This window comes from Netta rufina (genome assembly GCF_964035555.1).
Source record: "Netta rufina genome assembly, chromosome: 5".
NCBI lineage: Eukaryota > Metazoa > Chordata > Aves > Anseriformes > Anatidae > Netta > Netta rufina.
Genome location: NC_140128.1, coordinates 3,782,123 through 3,805,561, shown reverse-complemented (window position 1 = coordinate 3,805,561; position 23,439 = coordinate 3,782,123). Strand labels below are relative to the sequence as shown.

The 23,439-nt window shown below is 46.4% G+C and overlaps 1 protein-coding gene across 1 annotated transcript in view; it reads left to right on the top strand.

Annotated features, from left to right (window-relative positions):
* Nucleotides 1-21,577: 21,577 nt before the first annotated feature.
* RRAS2 (RAS related 2) overlaps nt 21,578-23,439 on the top strand; it is a 33,244-nt gene continuing 31,382 nt past the window's right edge. The window contains exon 1 of the mRNA XM_084288429.1: nt 21,578-21,735. Within this exon, the coding sequence (XP_084144555.1) occupies nt 21,631-21,735 (105 nt within the window). The 5' untranslated portion in view covers nt 21,578-21,630. The remainder of the gene's footprint in view (nt 21,736-23,439) is intronic.

The window sequence follows — 23,439 nt, the reverse complement described above, 5'->3', positions numbered from 1 at the left end:
GCTGGTATTTCTCCCCAATGCCAAATCAAGACAATACAGTTGAGGGGACACTGCAATTCTTGCCCCAACCCCTCTGCTAGCTCAGTGATCAGCTTGTATTCTACTTTAAAAAAAATAATAATAATAAATACCCAAAACAAAGCAGTAACCTCACTCTCGGAATTACTGTTAATTACAAATTGAGACTTCAATGTTTGTCTCAGATTTTCCTGTGGTGTTTTCCTTTTCCAGATTCTCCATCTCCTGTGCAGGCAGCAACAAGTTGTTGGAAGGAAGCGCTAAGTTTTGGTCCATCTCATATGGGTCGGGTTGCTTATGAAGTAGTTTTCTACTTATTCACAGATATATCTGTAATGAATGGGAAAAGTTTCTGAAAGTTGAATGGTTTTGGTCACTTTTTAAAGTTTTCTTGTTTGTTCCTGTGAGTTTGAAGTGTCACATATGGATCACTCGCTTCCCTCTCTCTGTTGAATTCGCATGTTCTTGTCAATGATGTGTGTCCAGAAGCAGTAGACTTCAAAACTATTCATGGGTATTTCTAATTTCTCATTATCTTTCTCCCTTTGGAATTGATTGCATATATCTGGGGCTTCCTCTCTTGTCACAAAAAGGAGCAATGCTGCTTGCAGCCTTTTCTCCTACTTATCTGTGTCTGTAGCCATGAGGTACAAGAGAAATCTCAGCTTCTATTTTCTTCAATTTTCCGCTAAATTTCCTTTGAAGGTTATCTTTCCTGGAGGCTTCAACTGATCCATTTTCCTTTCATTTCCTTCTCTCTTTTTTTTTTTTTTTTCTTTTTTTTTTTGGCACCGCATAATGTGTTTGCGTAAAGGAGAAGAAAGGAGAGAAGAAAGTCTACCCTTCTGTTGACATAAAAACTCTTCAGTTCTTCTGGGCTCTCTGCTTGGGTATCCTGAATGCAGCTGTGTATTTCTTCTGTGCTGTGAAAGAGATAGCATGCTGCTGTAAAAAAAAAAGACTATTTGAAATCGTGTTCCTTTTGTGCTTTTTACATGGTCCTTCTGCAGCAGATCTGTTGTCCATATATATTCATTTAATCATAGCTCTTTGTGTGACTGATTTTAAACCAAGTTCTTGTTACCACTTATTTTCTAGGTCATCTGGAGCCAACACAGCTAAAACGTTTCTCCTGCCTTGGAGAGGGCACGGGGGGTGGCAGATGGCTTCTGCTCTGCTCTAGGACAGGAGGTCGTAGCGTGCTTGCAGAGGATGTCTGCTAGGACAAGAAGATCAGGTAAAAAGCAGAGCTGCTCTGTTGGAGTGAGTCGCACGTGTGTGCAAGAAGCTGCATCCTGCGTGCCCCTCCTGCTGCTGCCTGGTGCAGGACATGCATGTGCCCGTGGCTCTCTGGAGTGCTTCTGGCTCTTGCCACACTGTCGGTGGCACCTGGCTGCTTAGGAAGGCCCTGTGGATAGGCTGGGACTGGGTTTGCAGACTGCTCCTTTGAAGGACCACACTGAGATACTAGAATGGCTCTCTGTTTCCCTATATCCCTGCAAGGTAGTAGGGGTTGGCTATTTTTGACCTGTTCTGTCTCCTGGTGGGGTTTATCTAGAAAAATTTAGGGGCCTTCCTAGATAAGAGAATTCATTGATGGCATCTTTTCCTGGGCATGCCACGCATTTGTCTTTTACTTAGATCTTCAAGACTAGGGCTTTCTCTTCAAACAAACTCATCTTTTCACATTTTTGAACCCACTTTCTCACCAGAGCTTCTGGACATTTTTATTATTTTTTTTTAATGCCTCACTGTGTGTTTCTGAAGGTGCCTGTGAGATGTCTGGGACTTTGGTATTTAAAAATTATTTGTTTGTATATATATGTCTGTATATATATATATATAACTGAAGTTGTTTGGGTTAGAGGAAAACTATATGGTGCACTTCAGATCAGCCCTTCTTCAGTCACATCTTATCTTCCTCCTCTGAGGGGCTGTGGGATGGCTGACAGCAAGAAGTCCCCTTGCACTAAGTACACTCTATGCTGGAATTTAAGTCTCATTTAAAGCTACACTTCACTCAATATTGTGACTAATTCTCTTAGAAGGATGAAGGATTTCATCTGTTAGTGTCTCAGTTGAAGAACATAATCATAAATCTTTGAGAAAAGCAAGTCTTGTGTTCACAGCAGAGCTGAGGTGGCTTTCTTACGTGTTTGTGTTCTGTATCCCCATCACCTGCTCACCCATACTGCTTTTTCTTCTGCTTTTCCAGGATGACTTAGTTCCCCTCCTGCATTTCTCTGGGCAAGCAGCAGCATTTGGGCTGATCTGTAGTTATGAACGTGCTGCTGGGCAGGTCAGTGTCAATATGCTTGTCAGTCAGCTGGTTGCTCCTCCCGAGATGGAAAGCAACAACCTGAGGGTTGTAGCTGTTTCTTCTCTCTATCTGGCTACTTGCCTGGGTTTCTATCCCCCATGCTACTGATTTGCATGTGAGGGGAAAAAAAATACACTTTTCACCTCCAGTTGTCTTTCAAATTTGGCTAAAATTGGTATTAGCTGGACATACCAGCTTGCTATGCTGAAAAACATCAGCATGCTCCTACGTAGCCCCAAGTCATCTTAAATTTTATTAAAATATTTGCCCACCGGCCTTAGGAGATACCGATAGATGAGCTTTCATTCTTATTTTTTCCTGTGGCGTCTTATTTATTTACGGGGAGCCATTTGATAGAATATATAGCACGTGGACCTTTGGCTATGTGAGTTTAGTAGATGTCCATTGTGCAGAAGATTAATAAAATTATCTGACTGTGTTACATTTCCTCTTTCTTCATTGTACGAGCAGTGTTGACATGTGCAGTACACTGATACAGATTGTACTGTTTCATCCAAGTACACACAGTCCTATTCTCCCTATTTTTTCGCATTTAAATCGAAGCACTTGTAGTTGTGAATGATGGGATTTATTTCATTAATGGTATCTTTGCTGCGGGCAGTGGCATTGAGTCTCTTTGTCCTGATGAAGTCTTTTCCATGACAATGATAATTTATGACTTGGTGTTTGTTTCGGTGACAAGGAGATGACTGTACTTCGTTTGTGTTTATTTTTCAGTCTTGAATTCTTTGGCCAAAAATAGACAACATGGGCTGGAGCATATGCAAATATCCTTATTTCAAACTTAGCATTATCTATTAATGGGTTATTTTAAACTGGAGATGACAGCTCAAGAAAACCAACGCACTCCTTAAACGTATCCTTAATTTGTATTGGAAACGATCTGAGATTTCAGATCTAGCTTTGCTCGTGGGGAGCGTCCATCCTCCCTCCAGCTTCTGCAAGGGGCTAGGATGCAGTTGCGTTGGCCGGGCCTTGTTTGGGGTACCGGGAAACCCTCTGCAGGGAGAAATCTGCTGGGTGCTTGTGCCACCCCTTACAGCCCGCTGCAAGAAGCAGCACCACGGGGACACCGTTCCAGCGTCGCCCTGAGGTCCTGGCTCTGCGCTGGGGCAGGAGCCGGCTCCCATCAGAAGTGCTTCCCGCCTGTGTGCTGCCACTTGGAGACCTTCCACTGCAAATATTGATCCAGCTCACACCGCTCAGCTTAGGAGAGCTGGGCAGATGAAAGTTTTCAGCCTCGCAGCCGCAAGGTATTGCAGATGACTATGATGTGAATCAGATCCTGCGCCTATCTGCAAGGTACCGAGTTTGCAATTCCTTTCCACTCCCTGCCCACGCAGTCTTGAGCCCAGAGATCAGGCTGGCACACAGTCTCCTGGTTCGTGTTCCTGTCTTGAACACATCCTCTTCTTTCTCTGCATGGTGTGCTTACGATATGGCACTGGGCACGGTGGAAATATTTGGAGATCTTTTGGCTCCGGCCACGTCACTGCTTGTTCAGCCTGATGTCGTGAGTCACAGGTCTGGATTCTTTGCACTGAATCAGATGTTAGAGATGCAAAAGGTCTGTTGGGTCACCCAGCACACCCTGGGCTGGTTGCTCATTGCAGGATGTAAGCCTGGCTTTTATTCTGCCAGGAGAAAAGTACTTTTTCTCGGCAGGTCTGGATTGCTGTGTGGATCCGTGGTTCCTCGTTCCTTTGTGTTCCTGGAAAGCTTTCGGTGTTCAGATTCAGAAAGCCCGTGTTGTTTCTTTTTGACTGCTCATGTGTGAGTTGCCACAGCAAAGGCAGAATGAAAGTCACAGCACAGCAGATAATTAAAGGAGAAAAAGTTTCTAAACAGAGGGGTTTTAGGATTTGTGCCACCTGCGTGCCAAACACAGCACGTGCATCTTCTCTGGTTTGTCCTGTTCTTTTTCTGCTACACTAACAAGCATTGGTAGTATCTAGCAAAATAAATAAATAACTAAATAACAAAGGCACCTTGTTTGTTGTTTCACTTAGGAGAAACTGGTGAAAAGGTGAAAGCAAGAGGTGCTGCAGGGAGCACACCCGGTGTCTTTGAAAAGGCACCGCGCCGCCGGAGCAGAGGCTGTCACCCCGTGCTCTGACAGCCAGCCCTCCCTCGCTCGCTGGCAGGTTTTTCGTGCTTCAGGGTGAGCTTCCTTCCCCGTCTGCCTGTCTTCTGCATCATGTCCGTGCACCTCAGAGTCGGACGGTCTCACCAAAGAAACCAGTGTCAGTCGGAAGCTGTGGACGAGGGTTAATTTGTATTCGATTTTCTGCACAGCAAGGCGGAGGAGAAAGGTGAGGACCCTTTCTGATTTTGCTGAACAGGGCTTATAAATCATCTTAGTGCCCTACTTAGGGGAACAAAAACCTTCGTCTCGCTGCTCAGGAGAGGCAGCTACCATTTCAAACAGCCTCTGCCCTCTCGCACCCCCCAAACCAGCCTGATGACACAGGTGCAGAGGAGGGCTGGCAGTGGCCCTAGCCCGCGTTGGTCCAAGCTGGAGCTGCTCCCTGCAGCGACCAAATGGATTATAAAGCCGAGCAGTGGGCAGCTGGGATGTGTTTGTCAGCGTGGATGATAACAGAATAACAGTTGTGGAGCTGCAACAGAAAGGGGACAACATCTCCCTTCCCTTGCTTTAACCCCACCCTATTGCTCGGAGTTAGTGATGTGTAAAAAATGAGGGAGGGGTTGGTTTTGCTTTTAGTCAATAGCATTTTTTTAATGTTTGAGGGAGTAAAAATTCACGCTCTGTTGCTCAGGATGGGAGATCTTGCCAAAGTCATTCCAGTCATGCCTCAAGCCTCCTTGGGAATTCAGCTATTGATGTTCATGCTAAAAGCTAAAAAGCTGTGTCAGAGAAAGCCTGGAAATGTTTGGGTTTTTTGTTTGTTTGTTTTTAAAGTTTTTATGTATCTATCTTAACATGTTAGCTTTTGGTTTAAAACAAGCAGTTCTTAGAAACTGCAATCTTTCCCCAGATTCTGATGGCCTGAGTCAGGAGTTACGGGCCCCAGCTGCCACCAGAAGAGGGGATGCTTTCCAGGGAGGTGAATGACCAGCTCTGGCTGGTGATGCTTTTGAAGGTTGCACTTGTTCTGCTGCAGTATCTGTTCAAGTGGGAAATTGTGCTTCCCAGGTCAGTGTTGGTATTGTTTCTTTTAGTTTTTTGAAGCTTTTATTTGCATTTTCCTTACTAGTGCCTGTGAAGCAGTCCTAGAAGGCAGTGAGAAGTCAACGTTCCTCTCTTCTCAGAGGCTTCACGGGTCCCATCCGGGGGTGCTGCCTACCTTGGTTGTTCAGACACATCTTTCAGAGAAAAGGCAGGCTACCCAGCAGTTCAGAAAAATGTGGTTTTGCTGCTGCCGCTCGATTGTATCTAAAATAAGGAAAATAAATACTATGAACCTAAAAAAAAATAAATCTGGAAGATGTTTGGCTTGGAGTTCTTAGTCTGTTCAATGATGTCTGTCTTGGAAAGGGCAGATGAATCTCACGTTTCCAAGAAGACTATATATAGAGCGGTGCAGTCTCATTTACTGATATGATGAAGCTAATTTAGCTGTAAATTCAATTTTATATCTTCACCAAGAAAGAAAAGTCACCACGCTGTAAGAATGAATTCCCAGCAAACATCTAAACAGAGACTGTCTCCATTCCCCTTTTTATGCCAAATCACAAAAATGGTGTCCTCTTGAAGCTTTGAAATTAGAAAGCCTTTGTAGATTCAGAACCAACTGTTGTCTGAAATAGCTCTACAAGTTTCCTTTTAATGTCTCTATGGCTCGTGTTCTGGGTTTAATGGCTACTAAGGCCTCCTGGAGTTAAAAGCAATATCATATTTTTTTATTAATTAAAAACAAAGAAGGAAGAAGAGAGAATCATTTGGTAATCTGCCTGGTGCCTTTCCAATAAATGATTGATAATATACGCTTCTAGATATCAAGCAATTCATTAAGCCTTTCAGCACCGAGTAGGCCAATAATGGATACAGAATATCATTTAAATCCCTACTAAAATAGAATAATCCTTACTGGAAATGGTGAGCCTTTGACAGTGCACTCTAGTGTAGGGAGGCTGAGATTTACCTGAGGTGGGATTCAGTGGGACAGGCAGTTTATTGTCACTCACTCACAAAATGTTCCAGGAATTTCTTCCCTTCTTCTGAGCTGTTCCTCACGTCACCCGACTTTGACTTACAGCCTAGACTGTGAAATGTAGTTTGGTTTCTGAGGCAAGGTTTTCACTTTCAGCCTTAACAGAATAAAATATTGACTTGACATTTATAGGGATGCTGACTCACGGAATGAGTTACCTGATTAAAATGAGGACAAGCAATCTCCTAGGATATGAAAAATGTGATGAATAGTAAAGAAGTAATGGTTGATAGTAATTAGAGAAGGTTATATGATGTCTGTGGATTTGTAGGACCTCGTACTGAATGAACTGCAGAAGTTAGATAGCAGACCCTTCAATAGAAAAGCAGAAAATCTCGGTGAACTTTAAAATGTGATTAACTTGAGAGTTTGTTTAGTGCAGGTCTTACTGTGTCAGGTGAGTATTTATCAGCTGTGTACAGGTTTCCACCTTTCTCCTCCAGCGAAGGGGTAAGGGCAAGGCTCACTTCCAGGTCTATTTAAAATTGGGATTCTACCATGCATTTTTTCATAACTTTTAAATTGCTTTCCACTACCTAAATCTTGAGTGACTCCCCATGAATAAAAACAAACTGAAATAATGAGAAGACCTCATGGCAAACTCTTACAGGGACCATTAGCACAGCTTTAGAAGACAGCGTGTGGGCAAGTAAGGAGCCATGTGCTTAAAGTTCTCTTTTCATCACCTTTTCTGTTGCCTGTTTTCTTACCTACCCGGATCATCCTTTGCTGTTTGGTGTCTCCACTGTCAGAACCTGCTGCTGTGCTGCAGCTGGCTGAGCTGGCACAGGATTTGGCCTCTTTTTTTTTTTTTTTGCCTTCTTCTTACTAGAAGTGGCAAAATTTGTGTTATTTCTCTCTCTGTTTTGTTCAGAAACAGTTTCCTAATTTGCCTGATGTTCCTAGGCACGACCTTAATTAAAGCTGTAATCTGGCAGATAACCTGAAAGTTAACTTTCAAGAGGCAGATCAATCATCTTTTCCTATGAAATTTGTCATGCTCTGTGCATCGCCCCAGACTACGCCAAGTTCTTCACTGGAACTGTGGGGAGGCACTGTGAGGGAGTACTGTAAAATCTCTCCAGGAAGGGCAGATGAGGGGAGAAAATGTGCTTTTATCCCAAAGGCAGAGGAACAGGGCATGGAAATGAAAAATGGCTATAGCAAGAGCTGATGGCATATGTATTTTAAACTAACCAGCTGCCAGAATAATGCTACTCGATTGCAATGATCTCTTTTAGTGAAATTAGGAAAACTGTGAAATGGATCAATATTGAAATGGACGTATCACTTAGTCTTTCTTGTCTTCTTTAGACACTTCTATTTCTTTTGCTCTGATGCTTTCACTTTATTCACAGTGTGTGTGTGTGTGTGTGTGTATATATGATAGGAATGATTATACATAGGAATATTTTATCCATGGTATATGTGCTACAGCTCTTGGAAATGCTCAGTGATCACCCTGTCCTTACTGTCATTGCTATTTCTGGATTTACAGATGCATCAAATATAGCTTGAGGGCACTGCATTACATTGATACATGGTCTCTGATCTGACATTTACCATCTTTTTAAAAAAACAACGCAAAAAACTTCCGTAAACTGTAATTCTGCCTCCAAAGTGCTTTAACAAAGTCTAATTTTTAGCAAGGTATAGCTGGAGGCAGGAGATGATGTTGAAGGCGTGGAGGTTCAGCAAGAGATGCTTAGGAAAGCCCTCAGGGAGAAGGGCAAAGTAAGGAAGAGCTGTGTGGGTCTCGGGAGGCCAAGGAGCGAAGCCAGCAATAACCTCACCAAGTGGTGGTCAAGCTTCTCCAGTGAGGGATGTCTTGGGTGAGAGTTTAATTGAAGAAATGAGTGCTAGTGAAGTGATGCCTCAGATGCTGAGGCTCTTGCCTGCAGAGAGATTAATGAGTGGCAAGGAAGACAGGAATAAGAAGTAGGTGGGGAGAGAGAAATCCAGAATCGGTTTACTAGAAATTTGTGACAGGGCAGGCAAGAGCTTCTTGTTACTGAATAAATTACTGTCACTGCAAATACTGTGTGAGTGGATCCATTCTTTCTCCCTAACATGCATCTTGTTTAAGCCACGTCTGCAGCTTCCAGGATTTCAGGTGGCGGTGAAGGGCTAGTGCCAACAGGACCGCAGCTCCGCTCTAGTGTTTGTCCAGCGTCGTCATACGTGTGGGGGTTTATTCTTTGCTTTTCTCATTCTACTGATTTGTTTCAGCTGCTGCTGGGGCTTTATTATTTGTAGTGTTGATTTTTATGCGTGGTATTTGAGGAAGGGCGAAGTCCAAGATCGCCGGTAACTAGTGCAAACAGGAACTCCTGGGCAGGTGCTGTCTGGAATTGAAGGACTCAGCAGACTTTGCCCTCAAAGAATGTATGTATTGAATCCCAGTCCTTGTGCTTTACTTCTCCTAGGCTTGTCCTGTTAAAATGTTTAATAAACGTAGGTATTGAATGCTGAATTACAGAGTACCTCCTGCCTTGGATACTTATATTTATCACTATTGTTAGTAGCGAATAGTTTTGGAAATAATGACTGGATAAAGACAAACATCTCATTGCAAAAGTGCAGCATGTGTACCACTTCCAAAAGTTCACCTGACCTCTCCAGCAATGTCAACGGGAGGTCCTGGGGACTCTCCAGCAGCGCAGGTTCCTTGCTGAAGACTGAGGTAACGTGAGTGACACCGTGTTTGTGACCCTGGGCAAACCTTTTGCATGTCTTCTTCAGCCTACCCTGTTGCAGTGTGCGGGACGGCTGTCTCGGTGTAAAGGTGGAAGGGAATTGCCCCTGTTTATCAGGTTATCAGTTACCGAGAAGCAATGTACTTTGTGGCGAACTTCCAGATGGCTTCCAGATAAACACTATGCCATTAAAAAAGTAGTTGTATGTCCTTTTTCTCCATGTGCCTTTCATAGGGGCTGCAGGAGCCCTTTTTCTATCATAATTTATAGTTCAGATTTCGTATTAGCTCTGCAGTAACATCCTCACCCATTGCAATCAGTGTTGCATCAATTCCTTGCATTAATTTGAACTGTTCAAATGGCACTCTGGGGGTGATTTGCTGAGTACCTTGCTTACCTTGCGGTGATTTCCAGCCTCTGTGTTAGCTGTGCTTGCCATTGCTCAGGAACCCAATATTGAAATGAAATCCAGCACATCTTAATCTCAGTGGAGCGTATCAGTAAGTGATACAAACATGTATTTATCATTCAGTAGGGAAAGACCATGGAAAATTTAACCAATTACTCTGACTTCTGCGACCAACTTTGTCTTATCGAGTATTTTTCTTTTAACATGGTGACTGTATCGTGGAGAACTCAACAGCTTGTTAGCAGCCATGCATGCACTTGTGTATTTCCCTAAACAAACAAAAACTTTCAGTGGCTTGGGTGTGTATCCAGTGCTTTTAAGCAGGTAATTGTCTAAGCAGGAATTCCTTGTCTTCATTTTTGTCTGCTGAGAAAGCCAGACTGATGTATAAAAGACAAGCGCATGCCAAATGCATTAAGAGTTTACAAAGCCTTAATCAACCTGTTTTAAAATTCTTCCTACAGCCCTGAAATAGTAGTGCTGAGTTGAAACCACTTCTGACATCTCTAAGAAAAAACAATAGTGAATGAAGGAACGAGTCAAGTATAGGTGCGAGTAAGGCGTGTGGCAGAGCACAAGGCTCCGGGTGCAGCCTCTGAAGACTCTGGATGAACAAGGTAGAAATCAGATTCAAATCCCCAGCAGTGGGGTCACCCCGTTTCCCCTGGGTTTCCTCCCACAAAGTCCAGCTCTCTCAGGGGTCTTGCTGTCAATCTTCTCTCCCTACCGCTTGCCCCAGACCATTGCTGTCTTTCTTTTCACATGAGCAGAAGGAAGAGGAAAGGCATGGCTGTTGCTGGCGATGTGACCTGTTAGCTTAGCTGCGTGGAGGGCGTACAGGCTGCTGCACTCCCCAAAGCACCGGGGGCTTGTTGGTCGTTTGCTGAAGGTAAGCTGCACTTAGCGAAGCTCACTGTGGTATTTCAAGGCTGAGAGCTCAAATCAAATTCATTCTTAGTTTAATTGTTCCACCAGATCCTTTATTTTTTTCTCGAAGAAGTACCACATTGTGCTATTTTGGCAACGAACTGAGTCATGACACACCTTCCTCCATTCGTGTGGGAGAGAGCCCAAATGGAATGCAAGATTAATGGCTTGATGTCGTTCCCCCCAGCAGAGATTACCTCTTTGCACAGCTATGAGCTGCTGCGGGCAGTTCTTGCCCATACCCCTAACAAGAGCATGACCCTTTCTTTATCACAGAACCAAGTCAGAGACGAGTGCTGGCTCTAGCTGTGGCTGCTGCAATAAATAATGCCCGTTTCTAAATGCACTGCAGTTTAAAGTGACCTTCTAAGTTGTATGCAGCGAGGTGTTCCCACCTGAACTGCTGGGTTTGCTCAGAGACCAGTTTGGTTCCAGGATGGCTCTGGGTACTCACTGCAGCCTGTATTGATGTTATCAGTTGGCGTGAGAGTCATAAATATTCATTCCCACTGTTCAGGGGTGTCAAAAATATGCAGCAGGAGCACCTATGTTATGCGTGTGTTATTTAGACCTGCTTGTTATCCTTAGGGCACCTTTTTTTCTATGTTGAAACACGAGAAGAACACGATCATGCAGCTCGTGGATGTAACTGCTGTAACCACGTCCGTTTCATTCCCAAACGGTGAGAAATGATGGTCTGTGCACTAAGCCTCTCATGTTATTAAATCCTGACCGACATGGAAGAAAGAAGTGGAGAGGATACATCCCTGCTCGGATGCAGACCACATTAAAAGGTCAACAAAGTAAAATAAATAAATAAAGTTTAAAAAATAATAATAATAATAAAAAGAAAAGGCTCTTCCTTAGATATTGTTCTGTTTCTTTCTGGAAAAAAAACATCTGTTCCCCACCCCCTGCCCTGGAAAACACGCATACTTCATTGCCCAATTATCTAGAAAGGTTCTCTAATAATAAGGCAAGTACCAAAAGAAAAAAGCCTGTAGGGCATGAATAAATGATAGGTTTGTTTTTATGACTTCCTACAACAGAGAATGAGAAATGACTTTACTTTTCTGAGGGCAGGAATAATAAAGAAGTTTGGTCAAACGTGGTGTGAAATCTTGCTTTCAACAAACTGCATTTTCAGGAAATGTGGAGGCCTGGCTTGATGAAAGCACTTGGAAGCCAAAATCTCCTCATTATCACTTTGAGCCAACGTGTAAAAAGCTTAATGCCAGTACTAACATGAATAGCTACCATAGCTCTCTGACCTAGGAGAGCTTGCAGGGAGAGCTTGTAGGAGAGCTGCAAGGAGGAGGTGGCCTTTGGTCCCATTTTTAGACCCCACAGAATCTCCCAGCCAGCATCAGCTATCTCCTGAGCCAGTGCTTCTTGTTCCAGCCTAAATAAGTGGGCTGCTTTTCTATGAGTTTCTTTTGGGGGGCTGTTGGCAGAGGGGAAGGGTGGCACCTTCTGCCAGAGGAGTCTCTGGCTCCCTCTGGAGTCACTGAGTTACGCTCCCAACACGTGCCTGGTAAGCCGGTTAGTGGAGGAGTAATGTCTGCTGTGTGTCCCTCTTTTTAGGGACCTCTTTCGGGGCCTGTGTTAGGCTTAAAGGACAGAAAATGGCAACAGGCTTCAGACCATGTAGCGACTCTTGGGGAATCTCCTCTCTACGAGAGGGGAGGTACAGCATCTGAAGTTGATGTGGCCTTCATGATGCTCAGAAGGCACGGCCATTCCATGCAGAGCGTGCTTGGGCCAGAAGCCTGGGGAAATGGCCACCTTCTCACAGGGTAATAAAGGGAGAGGACAGGAAAGAAGGTCCTGTGTCCCCATGGACAGGGAGGGAGGTTTCCTTGCTCAGAGAGAGCCTTTTTGTCCTGCAGGATCTAACTTGTCCACTCCTTGCCTTTCTAGCCCTTACAAGTCCCATGCCCCCATCCATAGGCGCTGCTTAAACAGCCTCCTTATACCTTCCCTCTCCTCTCTCTCCACCGTCTCCCAAGAAGCCAGCAGCAAGCGAGTCTCTCTTTGCTTTCTCTCTTTTCCTGATCTGCATGGCACAGCCACCTGTCAACTGCATTTTTCGCCAGCAAAACAGGTAGTCCTCAGCCCGTGGTGTTTCCTGAGAGCTGTGGAGGCAGCAGTCACAGCCACGGGCCAGAATGCTCAACAGGTTAAAAAAGACACAGGGGGCTGTCCAGGACACAGGCAGTCTGAATAACCATCGCTGCCTGGAAGATGTGTGGGTCAAGATCCTTGGGGGGTCAGTGGGTAAAGCAGGCGAACCTAAACCCTCCTCCTAGGAAACCGAGGGGGATAGGAGGCCTCGGCTGCATCTTGCCCACGCTGGCACGGTGCATGCCGCAGTTGTAGAGACCTTGGCACAGTCGAATCTGATCTCCTAATCAGCTCCCGTTTCACTGCGTTCCTCGTTAAAAGGCGGTTCCCAGGCGAGAACGTCGATGTTTTCATTTGCTTGGAGCCAAGCGCGCAAATATTTACTTGCGTCTCTTAAGCTGTTGTGAAGAAGTGCGAACCCAGTGCCTTGAGCTGGATGCCAGAACCCAGCCAAACTGCAGGTCAGTCGCTGTGCTTCTGTGCACGGCTCCTCGCCAGCGTGGTAACGTGAGAAAAAGCTGCTGGCTTCCTGTGTGAGCTCTGCCGCGGCCACCAAAGATGTGCTGACCTCAGGGCGAGATGTCTTACAAGCCTTCGCGCCCCACTGAACGTGTTATGTAGAAGCGTCTCTGCTGATTTCCATTTTCACCAGTTTCCTTTCCATCCTTTGTTTTGTTTTGTTTTGTTTTGTTTTTAAAACACTGCAGATTAAAATCAGGCCCTCGCATTGCAACTGCTTTTGGAAGGCGTCCACATGTACATGCTACCTGGGGAACCAAGGAACTACTTAGCTGGGTAAGAGTTTGCTGAAATATTATTGAGCAGCATCCCAACTCAACAAGGTAGCAAAAAAGAAAAAAAAGTGCGCTTTAAGCACAGGATTAACTCCGGTGAAGTCAGTGAGAGGTGAATGCTTGCACAGTGTAAAACTCCCTGATGCGGCTGTTTATTCTGCGTTACTAGTAAGAAGATAGATCTAGATTTATCAATAGGTTTAATGATCAAGTGTTATACATATTCCAGTATCATTTGCTGTGATTACTACTACGTATGCCTTTTGAATATCTTTTCCCTTAATAGATTTGATGGTGAGCCAAGGCGTTTTAAACATTTTGCTATATTATTACAGTGAACTTTTAAAAATGGGAGTTGGAGGTTGCTGGAGAATCCTGGGGACAGGCGTGTTCGTTTTTTCTGAAGGAGATTATTTAGCAAGGAGAACATTCGTCTTGCACTCTGCTTATCGGAGAAGACAGAATTTAAAAAAGTTATACATTGAGAAAATAGCATCTGATTACATACAACATGTTCTGCCAGATATTCTGAGACAGCACCAGAAGGCACCACATTTCAAGTGGCAACAACATGTCATGGAAATATCTGAAAAGTCTCCTTTTTAGTAAAATGTCTGTTTATCATGCACTCGCTATCAAGCTGTCCTGTTTGTTTTTACCTTAATTTCCCCATTCTTCAGTTGCTAGGTTCACTTTCACTTTTCAGATGGATTCTGATTTTCAGTGATTTGAAAGCATAAACAAACACGATACAATTTTGTTGCTGTTGTAAAAGCATAAAACGTTTGAGTGAATGCATTCCTACAGCGATCCCGTGGACTCATATGGACTTCAGTCCTTTCTTCTCACGCCCCTTAAAAATGACAACAAAAAGGAAAACTGCTTCAGCAGCTTCTTCAGCTGCAGTGCTGCTGGTGCAAATTAACAGGCTGATCTGCAGGAAGGTACAGAGCATCTGCAGAAAGAATAAGTAGAGGGCTTGTGGTGTTTATTCCCCAGTATGGCTCACTTGACTGATACAGCTTTCCGCGTATCCTCGGGCGTATTCCTTAGCAAGTCTGTGCTTGAATGCCCTGTCTGCAAAGGGGAAAATAATATTTCTTCTGTCTATTCAGTCTGTAACTTCTGTGTGACAGCAACTGGGTCTTGTAACGCTTGTACAGAATCCACCATTGTGACCCCCCGATAACACTCTCCTAGATTAATGGTGAGAAACAAGGCGGGCAAATACAAAAAATTGAATGTTAATTCCTCAGCTGAAATCTTAGTGCAAGTTAGTTTGGCGTATCTGAATGAATGCTTTTCTTCTTCTTGGCAGTAGACCTCACTGGTCAGAATATGATGGATTTGGGGAAGTCTGCCAACATCACCTTTGAACCAAAAGCATTTCGAGTGCTTCGGGAGCCAAGCCAAAGGTATTCTGGACATAGGGTATTCTACGATGCATATAGCATTTCCTTGATACATGCAGATCGGGGCGGGCGGAGGAGGAGTGGAAGAGGAATTGCGGAAGAAATTGCTGAAGCAGCCCGTTTTGTCACCTGCAGCAATTCTTCCACTCCCATTTCCCCATAGCTCCACTGGGGCAAACCAGGAGAGAATAATTTCCTTGGGGTAGTGTCTTTGCTGAGCTTTGGAAAAACACCCTTCCGGGTCTTTAGGTCCTGTTCACCTGTCCCTAACCTTTACATGACGAAATGACAGCACTGAGGCCAACTGTTGTAGGCTGAGAAAACAGTTTCACGAGGCAATAGCAGCGATTTCAGCAGGCTGTGACATTTGAAAGCACAGACAGACTAGCCTGCCCTTTATTTACTAGTGCAGAGATGCCCTCCCATGCTTAATAAGCAACCATGGCCAGTAATTAGAGTCACCCATAATAGTAAGGGAAGCTTCAATAGTTTGGGCAACTGTCACTGCAGATCTTGGAAGCGTGAAGAAACATCGCATCCTGCTGATACCACGCATTGAGAAGAGTGGGGACAGGAAAGATATCTGCTTAACAGAAATTCATGTCCCCAAGCGGTGTTAACCAGAGAAAGAAAAATATTTCTATATCTGTGAAACTCTGCATGGACAGGACCTTGTTGTACCAAGCCCCCTTGCTAACAGCAGCAACTCTTTGAAGGCACCCCCTGGGTGGAGAATGCTTCCTGCCCTGTTTTTAGCACTGGAGATGTCAAAGATGAAGTGAGTGCTTTCGGACAGCTCTTTCAGCCCAGTGGGCTAGAGAGGGAGCCCACATGATGTGGATTTCCAGTAGTTTCAGTTGCCACCAAGAGAGAGGCAGGTAATATCCTGAGGAATCAAACATAGGGCAGCCAGCAACCAACAGAGAGAGGTTATTTCTACCAGGCAGGTCGTGGTGAGTCAAGGAAGAATCCCATACATCTCATTTAAACCAAGGGCAAGCCTTCTGCTGCCCTCGGGATGTGCGTGTATTGCAGAGGGAAGCACACATTGTAGAGACAGTGGGTAAATTAGTTTGGGTACCAACAGCGTACCCTATAGAAACGTGCCTGTTTAAATTTACCTCCAGTGTATCTACCCTATACTGCAATCTCAGTGATTTAAACCACTCTGCAGTACTGAACCTTTTAAGTCTCATCATTTCATAGCCCCAGACATCTGGAAAACTCCATCTGTGCTATGGCACTGTGCTATTTCAAGGTCACGAATTGCACTACATGATTCCTACTGCATTTTGCTCCTGTGTGGATGTGGAGTTTTCAGCTGTCTGCATCCAGCCGGGGTGCTGAAATCCTGTGACGACGAGTTCTAGAAAAATCCTATCTGAAAAATAATCCAGGAACGGGTCGTGAAAGGGTAAAGGGAAATAGCAATGAGACCGCACGTGAGTGGCCTCGCAAAAAGTGAATTTATAGGAAAAAAAAAAGCAGAGTTGGCAGTTTGCTGAAGAACTGCTATGAAGCATAAGCAAAAAGCACCTCAATGTAAAAAAAAAAAAAAGGATGGGAATTTTAGTGAGACCAGAGTGCCTCAGTCATTAGCTCTTCTTTGATCTCTGTGTAAGAAGGGAACATGCGGAAAATGAAATGTAGGTCATCATACTAAGGATTTATACTGAAATGATAGCATAAGCATTTATGGTGTAGATTACACTGCAAGCTAGAAAGGGAAATAAAATGCAAGAAAGGGGGCTTCTGAAGGTATGTCAGTAAAAAGAGGGAGTTGAAGCTCAGGTCTTAATACAAAGAGGCAAGGAAAATCCACTGTGTCAGCACAGGGAAGGAAAAAGTAAAATTTTTGTTGTTTTGCTCCATTCTTTTCTAATATGCCTAATTTTCTAATATACCTAACTGCAATGAAGTAGGCATGTGTGACTCCAGGGAAATGTAGACAAATTGTCTACATATGGAACAATGCAAGCATTTTTACTGAATTACATTCAGCTGAAGTTTTCTTCAGCTTTTTGTGGCTGTGCAGAATTCTAGTTCTGTCCTCCAGCACGCAGCTTTTGAAAACCTAGGAGATGTGCTTTCTTGTTTCATCATTCAGATGATTTCCGAAATATTCAATAATAACGGATTGTGTCAGGTCTTCTGGATAGTTGTGTGGTACTACCCTCGGCTTTATCAATGAACCACCGAAAATCCTTGTGTCCAGTGCTCCCACCTGCTCTGTCTCCCCTTTGGCGCTGCCATCTAAAGATGAGCCAGGCTGTTTGTAAGAACATCAGGTAAGGCGTTACTAAAATCAAGATGTAGAACACCTACTGCTTCCTCCTACTCAAAGGCCTGTTACTGAATCAGAGAAGAAAAATATTTTGGTTTGACACAGTTTGTTCTTGGAGAAGAACTCACTGGTTGCCGGTTATCTTGTTTTCTTACAGGTAGTTCCGAATAGTTTAATTACTCGTTTTAGTACTTTATTTATTTATTTCCCAAACATCATAATGAAGTGGATTAGATGAACAGTACTGGTCTGGGAGCTTTGTCTGAGCGGTGGAAATACGAATTTGACGTCGCAGCTCTGCCAGCTGCATGATCTCCTGACTTGAGGAAAAGACAAACTAACCAAGATATGGCCCCCAGCTCTCAGTTTTTCTCAAGGTGAGTGGCAGGGTTTTCTTAATGATGTTTTAACTTTGTGTGTTGACTAAAATAGCTCGTTTTCTCGTCAAGGAAGTCCAGCTGTGGTTTGTGGGGTTGTCTTTCACTGCCCTGAGACGTAAATGCGGCGACAGCACTGCGCTGTACACTCACCTGCTGTCCCAAGACCCAGCATTGGTGGCAGTGATGCAGGAGGGTCCTGGGTGAGTGGGAAGACACAGATTATTCCCAGGTGGAGCCCCCCAAGTTCCAGAGTCAGCAGACACCATCATTTCGGCTGCTGGGCACCACCAGCTGCAACGCAAGAGATAAGCAGCCCACCAAGGTGGGGATGTGAGCCTGGCAGGACACAAATCCCCCGAACCACCCTCACACAGGTGGCACACGTTGCCACTGGGAGCACAGAATGAGAAGAGCCCAGGGACAGAACCTGCAGGTGTTATCTCGGCTTTCCAGCCTGAACTCGCCCCCCACAGGCTCACACGTGTTTGTGGACACGTGTGGGGCTCTCCGTCCTCTGACAGGTCATGACGGGTGATGGAAAGAGGCTGGAGGTATCAGATGTGGAAGGTGGCACTGCCCCAGAGCTGACGAGCATAGAAACAAGCCAGACCCCACCACCAGCCTGGAGCCTGCTTCCCACCGTCAGCACCTGTAGTGGCTCAGCTTACCTGGGAAGAGACCAGGAAAGGTACAGTCTCCTTCCCAACAGGGCAAGGGGCTTAAAAGGAATAATTGATGTCTGTTTTATGGAGAATTGTTCATTTTATTGTAGGCTTAGGCTCACCTTCACTTTTTTAGGGTTTATAGGGAAGGTCCGAAAGGTGCTAGCTTGGATTTCTTTCCTGCTTTTTTTTTTTTTTTTTTATCCTAGCAATATCAAGCAATAAATACATAAATATATATAGAAACACAAAATCTAAATGTGTGTGTAGCTATACATTGGTTTGTTTTGGACTGGTTGTTTTGCTACAGGATTGCCTGGACACCTGAGCATGCCAACCCCGACCTGCTCACTAAATGACTGTTGGTGCATTTTCCACTGAAGAAAATTCTCCCACTTGTTCCTTACTCTGTGCAGTTATGTAAGTGTCAGGGAAAACATACAGCATCTCAAATTCCTTGTCTAAAATCCTGGTCTTACTCAGTTACTGTGGGAGACTTTTACTCATTTTTCCTTGGGATGCCATTGCTTTATAATTACCGTTGGGTATAGCACGTCTGAAGTTCTAAAGGAATCATGTAATTAATAAAAATTGTCAAGCCCAATTTATAGAACTTTAAAAAAAAAAAAGAAAAAAAAAAAGAAAAAAAAAGAAAAAGACAATTTCAAACCTCAAAGAAAAAGACATATTTTGAAGTGTCTGTGCGTGCGTATGAGTATTTACTTCAGAGTTCTTTACTGGAATAGGTAGATACAAAAATACACGAACATTTTATCAAAAGCTGCAGTTACTTGGCTGAAAATAGTTTTACTTCTTACTCAGATAGAAACTGGTACATATGCCTGTGAAGAAATACCTTGTCTTTTCTTTAGTTTCTGGTTGCTGGTAATTGTAACAACTAGATCAAGTTTATTTATTCATTTCTTTTTAATGCAGGAAAAACTATTGCACATTTTATTTTGAATTAAGTCTTCCATTCTTATCCCAATGAAAATCAGATTGTAACACTTGCCCCTAGCTCCTTGCTTTATGACTTTGTGAAGCCCCATCACCTGCCCCTGTAGGCTCAGCAGTGGAGCTCTTGCTGGGAACTGCAGCGCACGGGTTTCATTAGGTCACGGTGCCCATACAGTGTGAGGGGTGATGCTCAGCGCCTGTTTGCACGGGGTAAAAAAACAATGCCACCTGTAGGAACCTCTCTAATGGCACAACTCAGCATTACAGTAACCGACCGTGCTGACTCACGTCCCAAAGATTTTGTAACTTTTTTCTGCACTAAGTCTGTGAACAAGTTCTCTCTTAATTAAGCCGTCATGTTCTCACAGAGCACTTTTTAGCTCTCAGTATGTCACTTACTGCATAGATGTCAGCTTGGGAGGTTAGAAGACATCCTTGCCAGGCTGCCAACGTACAATGAAGTTCTGGATTTTCCCCCCAAGCACTTCCTGAAACCTTTTTTTCTGTCATTATATAAAGCAGTGTGGTGCTCTATCTTTTAAGCTTGCCATCTGGATGCCATTCTTGATTTTTGTCTCTCTTTAAATACACGTATTCAGGCTAGATCTGAAACGATGCAGCTTCTTTCTCTGTAATGGTTCTAAAAGCTGTATACTTTCTTTCCCAGTCATTTTACCAAAACTTTGGCATCATCTTTGCCATCTCACATCCTGATAGCTCAAGCGCTTCCTCTCTAGTATGAAACTCTGCACTTTCCACCTCCCTATGGATACCCTGCTCTTCCCCGTGGAGCTGCAAAATTTATTTTCCCGATCTCATGGACCATACATGTACAAACCCCTTTTCTAATCATCTTCCCCTGGCACCTTGTATCAGTTACGAGTTTCTTGTCTTCACCTTCCACACACCTCATTTCTCAGCCATTCCTAGCTTAGCCGATCCTGAAGTGAATCCTGATTTGTGCTGTGTCCTCATCTCCATGTCTATTCACGAGTAAACTCCGTGTTTCCCAAAACTAGGGCTGGTAGCAAGGGCTGCCAGAGGGAAGACAAGGTTCTGAATCCCACCCTGGGATCTTTGGATACGGTTACAGCCCCCAAAAACTTGCTGTTCTTCTGGTGCTGCCCAGCTCTTCTTCTGCCACCGCTGCCTCGAGCTTTGCAAGAATATTGCTTTATTTGTGAAACTGGATTTCGTTCCCCAAAGTAACCAACACAAAGGCTTTGACAGCAATAAGTTTTCACAATAGAGCCTTTGTTAAAGTAACGGGTGATTGCGTTAATTGTTTTAATGCTTTATCTGTCAGCGTTAGGGAACTCTTGTTGTTTCTTTAGTGAAATTCACAAGACCGGATAGCCACACCAGCAAAAATAGCTATTTAAAGTGACGTAGGATGAAACTGAAACCTTAAAAAAAAGATAAGGGAAAAATAAAATGTTTGTTTCGATGTGTCTCTAGACCAAAGGAGCCAAATATCCTGTTGCAATAGTCAGCGTGGAGGTTACGGCTGGGTTCGAGGAGGCCACCACATCAGTGAGCTGCGAGCTGGCAGCCGACCACGAAATCCTAACGGGGCTTTTATTGAAAACAAAGCACCCCTTGGGTCAACTAAGGCCTGGTACCAGTTGAGGTTCTTCTTTCACCTCGTGTTTTTCCTGCAGCCTGGAGCACAGGAGGGGACTGGGCCTGCTGCCTTCATGCACTCAGCGGCTCCTGGGCCTGGCTGGGGCCAGCTCCAGCAGCGGGGCAGGGGCAAGGTGCCTTGTTCCTCCCAGCCAGCCCTCTTCATGCTGCCGGCGTGTTAGAAATTTCCTCGGTCACAGCCATGTCCCTCATCTCTGCGTTTGGTGTCTGCTCTGTGCCGAGTGACGTGGTCTAACCCTCTCTCAGCTCAGGTACAGCTTCGCCTTCCTTATGGCGCCTTACGGCAGAGCGTTCCCTGCTCCCGGTGTGCCTGCGAGGAGAAAACCCTCCTTTTGCTGCTGCCTGAGCTCGTTTCTTCGTCCTGTCACTGGGTCCTCCTGCCCTGAAACTTTCTCTGCCCAACTTCCCTGCGCTGCAGGTTAGGCGCTGCCAGCCCCCTGCCAGCCCCCTCCCTCACTTCCCTTTTCCCAGCTGGGCAGCCCCGGGCTCCTCAGGCTGTCCCGTGCGAGCCCCCCCACGCTCTAATTACCCCCCCCAAGACCTAATTACCCTCAAGGAGGGGGCAATTAGCGGAGGCCCCGCCCAGCCTCATGCATATGCACGAGCTCATTAGCATGCGGCGGGGCTGGCCCCGCCCCCCGGCGGCCATTTGTAGCCGCGGCGCCCTGGCTGCGGGGGCGGGCGGCGCTCGGCGGGGCTCGGGGCAGCGGCGGCTCGGAGAGGAGGAGGAGGAGGAGGAGGAAGAGGAGGAGGAGGAAGGAGGAAGGAGGAAGGAGGCAGGCGCCGGAGCCGTGACCCGGCTCCCCCATGGCCGCGGGCTGCAGGGACGGCCCGGGGCAGGAGAAATACCGGCTGGTGGTGGTGGGCGGCGGCGGCGTGGGCAAGTCGGCGCTCACCATCCAGTTCATCCAGGTGAGGGCTCGGCCGCCATGGGGGCTCCGCTCCCTTCCCCTCCCCTCCCAGCCCCGCTCCTCTCCGCTCCCCTCCCGTCCCCTCCCCGCAGCCCCGCCGGGGCCTGGGCGCTGCCCGCGGCGCCGGGGTGGGGCCGCGCCGGGCCCGGCTCCCCCGCGGGGAGGGGAAGGGGAAAGGGGAAGGGGGCGGCTCGGCCGGGCGGGGTCCCGCTGCTTTAGGGTCGCTGCGGGGCCGGGGGTGGTGCGGGAAGGGCTTTGGGGTAACGCCACCCCAAAACGCGGGGGGAGTTGGGGCTGGAGGGCTCCTGCCGGCCCCAGGGCTCGCAGGGGGGTGGCGGAGGAGCCGGCGCTGCGAGGGTTTCCTGCGAGGGGTGGCGATAAAAGAAGGGTTTTGCTGCTGGAGTGGCAGCATCGCGCCAAGCTGAAGGCGAATTTCCCAAAATTAACCCGTGCTCGGTGTGCGCGCAGCCACCTGCCTCGTTTCGCCCCCTCGGTGGCGTTGCCGTGAGGTGAAGCCTTGGCACCGCCGGGCGGCTCGGCCCCATGGAGATTTGGGGGCTTTGGGCTGTGCTGAGCAGAGCCGTCGGTGCCTGGCGGGGGGTTTTGTGCTTCCACAGAGCTGCAGGCGGCCAGAGGTGAGGCCTGGCGGGGTGGCCGTGCGCGCCGTGTCGTGCTCCTGGTGCTCCCGACCAGGCGTGCGTGGTGCCGCACAGCCCCTTCTGCGTGGCACATACCCTGCCCAGGACGCTGTTCGTCTTCTGAGGCTGCCTGCAAGCCACCCCGAGGTGTTTTAAAATTGATTACGAGCGAGTCACACGCGTCGTTTCTGGAATTGTTCAGGATGAGGTGACAAACTTGTCGTTGCCTCACGCGAACACGGCTGGGTACGGGACTTGGCCTCCTGACAAGCCTTGATGTCAGCGAGGGATTTCGGTCCTGGTTTGCCTCCCTATTGCTTGTGGTAGCGTGGTTGTTGCTTCTCAGTTCTGAAGCTTAAAAAGGAAAGTTGTTTTATTTTTTTTTTCTTACTGGCACTAGTGAATATTTCCACACTTGGGCTTGCTTCCCTATAGCCCTGGGCTTAACTTCCTGCAGGGGAGTACTTCAGTGCAGTCACTGCTGCTTCTGCTTCGCTGCTGCTCGATATTTCCCAGCAAACAGGACTGATGTGCACACACCGTGTCCCTTTGAAAGACCGAAGGGGTTTTGTGTTTGGAAAGAGGGGAAACTGTTGGCTCATTTCAGCTGGAATAAGCGAAGAGGGAGCTGGGGGTGTGGGCAGGACCGGGTCAGCTGCTCTCCGTGGCTCTCAGCCTTGCTCAGGTGTCGGCACCCGCCCTGAGAGCGGGACCTGCTGCGGGGGCCAGGCTCTCACTGTGGCTCTGAGGTAGCTGCAGACTGTGGTGCTAAAATCCGAGCTGAAACAACCCTGTCCTTGTAAGGGGGCTGGGTGAACGAGCCGGTGTCACGCAAGAAAGCCCTTCCCCGTGCTGGGTTTGGCGTCCTCGTGCTGACCAGCGCAGCGGGAGCAGCATGTGGGATGCAGCTCCTTGCCCGTGAGAGGCTGGGTTCACTCCTCGGGGGCTCCTCTTACAACCCGGAGAAATTTCAGACAACGCAGTAACAGATCAAAGCTTTCGGCGGGGAGACGACTGCCGTGCTCCTCAAAATCCTTCCTCCGAGGAGATAAACAGAGCTTGGTAGT